Source organism: Meriones unguiculatus, chromosome 11 (assembly GCF_030254825.1).
Source record: "Meriones unguiculatus strain TT.TT164.6M chromosome 11, Bangor_MerUng_6.1, whole genome shotgun sequence".
In the NCBI taxonomy this organism is placed as follows: domain Eukaryota; kingdom Metazoa; phylum Chordata; class Mammalia; order Rodentia; family Muridae; genus Meriones; species Meriones unguiculatus.
This window is the reverse complement of record NC_083359.1, coordinates 2,688,914-2,697,575: the sequence shown is the minus strand read 5'-3', so window position 1 is coordinate 2,697,575 and position 8,662 is coordinate 2,688,914. Positions and strand designations below refer to the sequence as shown.

Below are 8,662 nucleotides of genomic sequence, written 5' to 3'. Positions count from 1 at the left end.
GGTGATAGAATCTCCAGCCTAAATGAGCTAGACACTTGCCTCAGTTGCAAGGCCCACCCGGTCAAAAACTTCCAGAACATCTGTCCAAAGATGAAATCTTTAGAAGTTTTTGCCACGGGAACACAGAAAATATGATATGGGTTGACACAGACCATTGAGATGGTGCCAGGCATCCTGTCACTGACTTTTGAGGCATTTAAGAAGTTTTGTTATTTTGTGTGAGTGAAGCTACTATTGTAGGTCAGAGTCTGGGCTATTTGGGGAATCTTAGAGAAATTATATTTCTTCAGAATAACACACACACGTGTTTAGAAAGTTTCAAGTTGTCCAGGTTACTTACCTTGAGATAGAACCTTTCTCTTTAAACATTTATTTATTATGTATACAGTGCTCTGCCTGCATGTACACCTGTACACTAGAAGAGGGCACCATATTCATTATAGATGGCTGTGAGCCACCATGTGGTTGCTGGGAATTGAACTCAGGACCTCTGGAAGAGCAGCCACTGCTCTTAACCTCTGAGCCATCTTTCCAGCCTCCATAAAGTGACTTCTTTAAAAAAAAAAAAAAATTTAGGGCTGGAGAGATGGCTCAGTGGTTAAGAGCACTGTCTGCTCTCCCAAAGGTCATGAGTTCAATTCCCAGCAACCACATGGTGGCTCACAACCATCTATAATGTGAACTGATTCCCTCTTCTGGCAAGTGTAAATACAGATAGAACACTCATATACATAAAGTAAATAAATCTTAAAAAATTATTTAATTTTATTTTATGTGCATTAGTGTGAAGGTGTCAGATCCCTTGGAATTGGGGGTACAGACAGTTGTGAGCGGCCATGTGGGTGCTGGGAATTGAACCTGGTTCCTTTGGAAGAACAGACAGTGCTCTTAACCACTGAGCTCTCTCTGCAGCCCTGAAGTGACTTCTTAAAGCACACTGATTTCCCTGTGTATTCGTGGGGGAAAAAAATCAGGCCTAACCTTGATGCTAATAGAATGGTGGCCATGCAGTTTTTCTTCCCACTACCATCCCTTTCAATCTTAACTTCTAACTTGGTTTCGTGGCTCCTCTTGCCGTGGCTGGTCATTAGAGCCACCTGGTGGTCATGGGGGAAATTACAGGAAGATTGCCCCCAACTACTCTGCAGAGAATGCAGTCATTTTGAGTCTTGGCTCTGTGCAAGAATAAAACACCCTGTGGGAAGAGACCCCAGCACAGGGCCAGCATCCTACCATCTTACAGCCACCTTGCCCTCAGGACGCAACATCATACCCACTGGTTCTTACAGAGAAATTCTTTGATATCCCAGTTCAGTCAGTCAGTCACATTTATTGAGCAGCAGCTATGTGCTCAGCAGTGAACGAGACCTCGGCCCTCAGGGGCTCACACTCTAGTGGCCAGCCACCTGCATCCACTCTACAGAGCTGCACAGTGGCGATGAACTCGCAGGACAGTGCGTACAGGTTCTGTGTTAACTGAGGTGCAGGACAGGGACAGGCACTGGCAGGGTGGCAGCTGCAAGGCCTGATTTCTGCTTCTTAAATTCAGGGCTTTACTGCAAAAGCATAAAAAACCTTCTGAAGATCTGAGGCAGAAAGTAAGATGTTCAGGTTCGTGAAGGCAGAAGGAGAAATCAGAAGTTGTAAGTTTCCTAGCTATTTGAGACAAAGGAAGATGCTATTTTTTATAAACAAAAGAACAGATTTTAAAAGAATTTTTAAAGGGTTGGAGAGATGGCTCAGCAGTTAAGAGCACTGTCTGCTCTTCCAAAGGTCCTGAGTTCAATTTCCGACAGCCAGCCATATGGTGGCTCACAGCCATCTACACTGGGACCTGGTGCCCTCTTCTGGCATGGAGGTGTCCGTGCAGACAGAGCACTCATGTAAAATAAATGTTAAAACAAAAAAACAAAACAAAAAAAAAAACAAAAGATATATTTAAAAAAGATTTAAAAAAAGATTTCTAGAGACAGGATTGCTGAGTGCTTGGGCGTGCAGGGAAAGGGATGTCTCCCTAACAAGAAGCTCTGAAGTGGGCAGGTGGATCTCTTGGGTTCCTGGCCAGCCAGGGCTACACAGTGAGGCCCCTCTCCTGGAGGAACAAGGACGATTTGGGATGCTCTGAAAGACAAGCTCGGGCAGATGAGCACATCCCAGCAGTGATGCGCTGAGGAAGCTATGGGAGGAACAACACGGCTCCCAAAGAGTTTGGGGCTTAGAACAAGTAAGGAAACACGTAAGGTTATGCAGAGCTGACTGAACATGGAATGATCCAAGCAACTCCGGCATTCTTGGGTCGTCCTCAGCATCCATAGACTCAGACCGCCGAGTCGACTGCTTTGGACCCACCTTGTCCACACTGCCCATTCACCTCTCAGAGAGCCGTGCAGCCACCCAGCGTCTCCTGCAGAGCATGCTCCCTAGGAGCCTGAGGCTGCGGCTGGGAACTCGCCTTCATTCATTTTAGCAGCTGCAGAGAACCACGCTTGCCAGTCACTTTCTCTGTGTAAACGCTCTGGCTGTCCTGGAACTTGCTTTGTAGACCAGGTTAGCTTTAAACTCAAGGCTAACTCCTGCCTCTGCCTCCCAGGTGCAGGGATTAAAGCCATCATGCCTGGCTCAGTTTATCAGTTCTTCTGAATTCTCCTCCCCTTCAGTAGGGATGGTGAAAGGAACCGAATCTAGCCAGTCACCAGGAGAGTTGTCTGCCTCTCTTCGCTCCCTCTCTCTGACCCCAACAACTAAGAGGCAACATCTTAGAAATGCAACCGTCTTCCTAGCCTGCTGGAAAGAAAGAAAGTGCCCCATTTGGGTTCCTCCCTACAACTTCTTGATCTACAGGTCCTTTCCCCACTCTGGCTTTTCTTGGATTCAGTAAATATCTTGTTGCCTCCAACAGTCAGGAATCTTGCTATGATGTCAACAAGAAAGCAGCCTCAGTAGCCAGTGCTTGGCTGAAATTCAGCCTTCCCTGCCTGTCTCTAGAGTTCTCAGCTAAATAACTCCTTTCAAACACAGCACATGTTGACTGCATGACAGGCTTCCATTTCCCATCATGCAACAAGCCTGGGACAAGCTCACATTCCAAATACGTGCTTTGAGAGTAGCCATCAGAAATGCTAGCATTAGGCGAAGACAGAGAAGAGCCTGACTTTCAAAGTTGGGAAGGCTGGGGTTTGCATCATGGCTCCAAGGAGCCACCAGATGTGCTTTTGTGCTACCGCGCCCTTCCAAATTCCCATTGGAATTGGCTGTAAGATGGCATGAGTGGCATTCACCTGAGAGGGCAGCTGTGTAAAGAGCAGGAAGCTCTCAGCATGATGTCTATCCTCAACTCACGGGGAACCAGTCACTGTCTCCAGAGCTAACTTCTAAACACCTTCCGAAAGTAGAGCAGCCAGCCACCGGCTGTGATCCTGATAGGAATTTCCAGATCCTGTCTTTGTAGGTCCCATCATCCCTCTCATCTCTCATCTCTGCCAAAAGTTCTTCTACACTCTATGTCTGTATGACCTTCACTGTCAACAAGCCCTGCCTAATCTACGTGCTAACATTCTTAACTGAAAGGCTCTAGGTGTCTTCCTGCCATTTCCAGGGGTTAATTCTCTCCAGGACCCCTCTACTATTCTTTGAGCAAATCATAAAGGAGCCAGGGGTAAGGCCCTTCCATTTCAGAAAGCCACAAGAACCACAGGCCAGTTCCCAGAGGGGAACAGAGGTGTGGGTCCAGGCCCCACAGACTACACCTGTTTCCTCGGGGCATAGAAAGAGGCAAACTCAGATGTCTCAGTCTACACGTGCATCTCCTTGCCTATAGCTCCGTGAGGTCATCATTGAAGTAGAGCAGTATCGCAGGTATGTGATGTGTGGCATCCATATTGAGATAGTCAAACTCCTCTTCTTCATCCCGGATCCCGTTATCTTCCAGATTGCGATCCATGTTCAGGTTCTTACCATCGTATTTCCACGTGTAGCTGGCAGCGTGTGCGTTATAGGGGAGATAGCGGTGCAGGATTTCCCACATTGACTCCAGAGCCCCCACCTAAAGAACACGAAGTGTCGACCTCTAGAATTCCCCATGCAACACACAGACACACTCCCGAGTGCTAGGAGGGGGGGCTCTTAAGCCACGATCCTTTAGGAGTTGCTCTAACTGGAAACTGGGAAGAACACCAGAAGTGAAGCAGTCCCAAGAAGCAACTGAGCTAGAACGAGAGTGCCTCCATTAGCAGACAGCGCCCCTCAGGCGCCCCACAGCCCCAGAGAAGTAAAGCTGATGCTCCAGCGCACAATAAAGACACCAGAGCAACCACTTCTATGAGTGAAAGCTGGTGCCCCTCACTTGCAGTAGACTGAGTCCAGCTGTTATCTGCAACAGCAGGTAACCAGGTAACCAGCAGGTAATCATAGGATGCTGGCCTAGACTAAGATGAAGACTGTGGTAGCTGTAATGCAAACACTTCTGGAATCCCCTCTGTGGGAACCTGGGTCGTCTGCTTTCCTCTGTCCTGTCAGGGGGAGGGAAGAAAACACCGCCCCCAGAAGTGCCTTCTGCTTCCCTCTAGCCTGTCCACCCGCGCCAGCCCTCACCTGCAGAGTGTGCTCCTGCGACGTGAGGGTGTTAATAATGCGGATGTTCCGGGTCTTGGCGGACAGCCGCCCCACGTTATAAAGCGTCCCCTTCCACCAGGGCATCCCGAAGTCATTGGCCCAGTCTGAGCGGGGCAGAGGAGGCGGGATGTGCACGAAGCGGCCCCGCGGGGTGCGGTACCTCAAGCAGCCGGTCAGTGGGTCTATGTGCTTGCGGATCTTCAAAAGCAAGTGTTTCGAGGGAGGAGAGGAGCAATCACTATTTCGGGTTCTAACTGTTCCCCGCCACCCTCCCCCGCTCTCTGGTGCCGCTTCCACCAACCCCACATTCCAACAGAACGTACATCTCTGGTCTGTGGATCAAACCAGTGACTGATGTCCTGGCCAGCGACCTCAAGGATGGGTTTCAGCAGTAGGTCCCCTAAAAAGGAACAGCGGCCGTCAGAGGCCAGCCACCTAAGTGCCAGGACCGGCTCCGCAGCCCTTCCTGGACATGTGTCCCTCACCTTTGAACTCCTGCGCAAGCGGAGTCAGATTGTACACATGTCCCAGGTAAGATACCCAAAGGTCGTCGGGCTGGTTGTGTTCCGCCACTTCCGCCGGTGTGAAATAACGACGCTGAAAACAGTCAAAGTCTGGCCCCGCGACTAGGCCTCGGCGCGTCATGGCTCCGGTTCTCTTAGGAGCACTAGCTCCCTTGGCTACTTCCTTGCTCCTCAGCAATCTTGCAAAGACCAGGTCCGAGAGCTCCCTGGAGTGCGTTTGCCGCTGACATGGAAACCATTGTCCCTTCCCGGCCACTGTACACGGAGGTTACGCCTGCGTCGGCAGGGCGGGGCTTGGGCTGCACGTGGTCCCCGGAAGCGTATTCCTGGTTCCGGCATGGAGCCTAGCGTTGTCCAGTTCGTTCTGAGAGGAAGCGAAGACGGTCCTTTCCGTAGCGGAGTCTAGGCTACGTGAGTTTGTTGGCGGTAACAGCAAGTGACGCTGAGGAGCCCAGAACAGAGGGTTTTAAAATTTCCAAACCTCAGGCGTTTCCAAAGGGTGCCTAAGAGAGCGCAGGCACGTTCTCGCGATATTCTCAGCCCAGTAAGCGTCGGTGAACCCGGGCCGAGATAAAATCTCGCGAGATCTCTGGAGTGGCAGACCCGGGGACGCAGAGGCGTGATCTCACGAAGGGGAAGCGCTTGGGAGCACTCGCGAGATCTGGCGACCCGACTCCACACGCTCTCGGGAAGTTTAAGGCCCAATGGCCGGAGCTGGGCCGACCATGCTGCTACGAGAGGAGAATGGCTGCTGCAGTCGGCGTCAGAGCAGCTCCAGCGCCGGGGTTAGCGCGGGCTCGGGTTCCGGAGGAGCCGTCGGGCGGCGACACCGAGCGGGGAGGGGAGTCGGGCGGAGAGGACGGAAAGGGAACTACAGTTCCCGGCAGCCCCTGGGCCCCGGGCGCCGCCGAGCGGGCTGCTGGGAGCTGTAGTCCTGCGGGCGTGCAGCCGCGACTGCGCGTCCGCATGTGTGTGCTGCCCTGGCAGGACTCCGACGGGGAACAGGAGGACTCGCCGGCCGCGCGTGCCCGGCAGCAGCTAGAGGCGCTGCTCAACAAGACCATGCGCATTCGTATGACCGATGGAAGGACACTAGTCGGCTGCTTCCTGTGCACCGATCGCGACTGTAACGTCATCCTGGGCTCCGCGCAGGAGTTCCTCAAGCCGTCTGGTCAGTGCCCCGGGAGTACACACCTCCTCGGGAGTGCGGCGGAAACTCACCGCAGGGCGTTTCCTCTTGCAGGCCTTACTGCGCCCCTTATTTTCCGGGGCGAGATCGATGCTCGCAGGCCGTTCTGATGCTCTGACCTTTTTTTTTTTTTTTTTTTCCAGATTCATTTTCTGCGGGAGAGCCCCGTGTGCTGGGTCTGGCCATGGTGCCAGGGCACCACATCGTTTCTATTGAAGTCCAAAGGGAGAGCCTGGCGGGGACCCCGTATCTCTGACCACAATCGCACTTGTCTTTGAGACCATTAAATCCTATGACCAAAGTGGCTGGTGTCTGTGTGAGGGTCCGATGTAAGCTAGGGATAGCACGCTCCACCCTAGAGCAGGCTCGTCCTAGTCCTGAGCTTCCTCAGCCTGACCCCTCCATTTAAGAGTACCAAAGCCTCCCCCAAGTTAGGCGCCTAAGGCAACAGCCCCGAGGGTGGGCCCCTCACCTTCCCTCCCACGCCGCTGCTTCAGACTGTAACGGGAGGGGGTGTCATCCTGCTCCGGAAGACCCATTGTTTCCCACCCCGGCCTGGCAACGCTTAGTTCCTTTAAGCTGGGGTCAGAGAACGGGCTCCGGTCCCCAAGGGGAGCTGGGTAGGCAGTCAACGCAAGGCCCCCTCCGCGATTATTAATAGGGAAGTGACTTCGGGGTCAGGGTCAGAGCTCCGGGGTCCGACCAGGAAGAAGGGACCGACGAGATAAGGGAAAGCAGGATGCTTTATTTAAAGAAGCTCTGCTTTGCCCACGCGTCCTCCTCCCGAGCCCTGGGCAGGGGCCACTGTGTATGTGCCACCCCTGAATTCAGAGAGCGCATTCGTTTTATAAGTTTGTTTTTTTTTTTTATTTGTGATGGTGTCTTCTCTAGCCCTGCCCCTCAGTCTCGTAAATATCAGAGGAGCTGCACCAGCAAAGGAAGGCACGAAGTCCAGCTCAACTGTTGACGCTAGAGGAGGGAGAGATGTGCAGGGTCCAGCCCAAACGGTCAGGATTCAAATGTGGATGGGTTTTCTGGGGCACGAGGATGTTCCCCTGGGTCCACAGGTGCTGCCGTTCCACCGAAGAGATGCTGGGACCTGACTCAGGCAGTGGTGAGGAGCAGGGCTGGGCAGAACAGCCCTGGGCTTCCTGTAAGTCCTCAGGCGACAGGATGCTTGACTCCACGCGCCTCAGACCCAGACCTTCCCCGGTGTGGGAACAGCCCGGGACCCTGGTGAGGCCGGGATCTGCTTCGGCTGTGGGATGTGCCGGCGCCGGTACAGGGCTCGGCTGTAGGGCACAAGGCAGTCGGCCAGGCGGAGGCGCAGGCAGAGGCGGCGGTAGGTGGCCAGGGCCAGCACCAGCAGCGGCACCAGCAGCAGGAATCCAGTGACCAGCAGGGCGGTGAAGCCTGGGTCCCGCAGATGCGCCGTGCAGGGGGGCGCCTGGGAGCGCAGGAACTGTGCGTGTAACGGGCGTCAGGCTGGACGGCTGGGCCGCATTCTGCCCAGGGGGGAAACAGTCCCCCCCCACACACACACCCATACCCCTTGGGGCAACACGCTTACCTGGGAGTGGCAGAGGAAGCCGAAGCCTAACATGGTGACAGCGGGTAGCAAGATGGTCCCCAGCACCAGCGCCAGCAGGAGGAGGTTGAAGACGGCCACCAGCAGATTCTGGGCCGTTACCAGCACTGCGCAGGCCCAGCAATCCAGGGGATCCCGGGGCTCTGGGCCGCCAGCGAGAACCGAGCGCTGGGCTCCGGGCACCTCCGCCATGGCCTGGCTGGTTCCCGCCCCGACGGCTGCAGCCCTTATAGCCCTCCTTCCTGCCCCTCCCCCGGGGCAGCCTCTCCCCACCCCCCACTACCTTATCCTGGAATGCAGCTCTGGGATTAGGCATCCTCATCCCAAGGAGCAGGCCTGGCTCTGGACATTCCACAGGCGCCTTCCGGGAGGGGCTCGGGGGCTGCGCGGCCCTCCATCACCGCCCCGACCCGTCAGCTGACAGCCTCCGCAGCCACCATCAAAACACAACCGCCTTTTTTTTTTTTTCCTGCTTTTATTTTTAATATTAATATTCTCACACAAAAATCACCGAAAATAGGGAAGGGTTGGGAAGACCCCTCTGCCCCTGGGGCAGAGAGACAGTGCAGTGCGAGGGGCGGTACTGTAGCCCCCCACCCCTCCGCAGCCCCAGCGGGACAAAACGAACCAAGAAAATGAAAATAAAGCCCCAGAGCAGCTCAGCCCAGGCTGTCCCTGCCCAGCGAGGCCCTGCCCAGGGCTGTTTCTCGCCTCTAAGGTGGGGTGGGGTGGAGGTGTCCAATGGTTTAA

The 8,662-nt window shown here is 54.1% G+C and overlaps 3 protein-coding genes across 4 annotated transcripts; 1 reads left to right on the top strand and 2 right to left on the bottom strand.

Moving 5' to 3' along the window:
* Nucleotides 1–1,310: 1,310 nt before the first annotated feature.
* On the bottom strand, nt 1,311–5,283 carry LOC110555137 (cytochrome b5 domain-containing protein 1). The gene is made up of 4 exons (XM_021648188.2): nt 5,097–5,283; nt 4,935–5,011; nt 4,591–4,809; nt 1,311–4,042 (listed from the first exon to the last, which is right to left on the bottom strand). Exons 1-4 carry the CDS (start codon nt 5,254–5,256, stop codon nt 3,812–3,814), a joined length of 687 nt encoding a protein of 228 aa, XP_021503863.1. The 5' UTR covers nt 5,257–5,283; the 3' UTR covers nt 1,311–3,811.
* Nucleotides 5,284–5,779: 496 nt separating this feature from the next.
* Nucleotides 5,780–6,625, top strand: Naa38 (N-alpha-acetyltransferase 38, NatC auxiliary subunit). 2 transcript variants are annotated; one of them, XM_021648190.2, is made up of 3 exons: nt 5,780–5,920; nt 6,123–6,306; nt 6,468–6,625. In XM_021648190.2, the coding sequence occupies exons 1-3, from the start codon at nt 5,840–5,842 to the stop codon at nt 6,578–6,580; spliced, it is 378 nt and encodes a 125-aa protein (XP_021503865.1). In that variant the 5' UTR covers nt 5,780–5,839; the 3' UTR covers nt 6,581–6,625. The 2 variants fall into 2 exon arrangements, with proteins under 2 accessions (XP_021503865.1, XP_021503864.1); XM_021648189.2 differs by having other exon boundaries at nt 5,880–6,306.
* Nucleotides 6,626–7,076: 451 nt separating this feature from the next.
* On the bottom strand, nt 7,077–8,374 carry Tmem88 (transmembrane protein 88). Its single transcript, XM_021648196.2, has 2 exons — nt 7,895–8,374; nt 7,077–7,786 (listed from the first exon to the last, which is right to left on the bottom strand). The coding sequence occupies exons 1-2, from the start codon at nt 8,102–8,104 to the stop codon at nt 7,517–7,519; spliced, it is 480 nt and encodes a 159-aa protein (XP_021503871.1). The 5' UTR covers nt 8,105–8,374; the 3' UTR covers nt 7,077–7,516.
* Between the last annotated feature and the right edge of the window lie 288 nt (nt 8,375–8,662).

Excerpts from the sequence above, each read along its gene's own strand:
- Naa38 (XM_021648189.2), top strand. The coding sequence starts at position 5,880 with ATGGCTGCTGCAGTCGGCGTCAGAGCAGCTCCAGCGCCGGGGTTAGCG. Across the intron at positions 6,307-6,467 it reads GGAGTTCCTCAAGCCGTCTG|ATTCATTTTCTGCGGGAGAG; the intron begins GTCAGTGCCCCG and ends TTTTTTTTCCAG.
- LOC110555137 (XM_021648188.2), bottom strand. The coding sequence starts at position 5,256 with ATGACGCGCCGAGGCCTAGTCGCGGGGCCAGACTTTGACTGTTTTCAG. Across the intron at positions 5,012-5,096 it reads GCTTGCGCAGGAGTTCAAAG|GGGACCTACTGCTGAAACCC; the intron begins GTGAGGGACACA and ends GTTCCTTTTTAG. Across the intron at positions 4,043-4,590 it reads CGCAGGAGCACACTCTGCAG|GTGGGGGCTCTGGAGTCAAT; the intron begins GTGAGGGCTGGC and ends CGTGTTCTTTAG.
- Tmem88 (XM_021648196.2), bottom strand. The coding sequence starts at position 8,104 with ATGGCGGAGGTGCCCGGAGCCCAGCGCTCGGTTCTCGCTGGCGGCCCA. Across the intron at positions 7,787-7,894 it reads GCTTCCTCTGCCACTCCCAG|TTCCTGCGCTCCCAGGCGCC; the intron begins GTAAGCGTGTTG and ends TTACACGCACAG.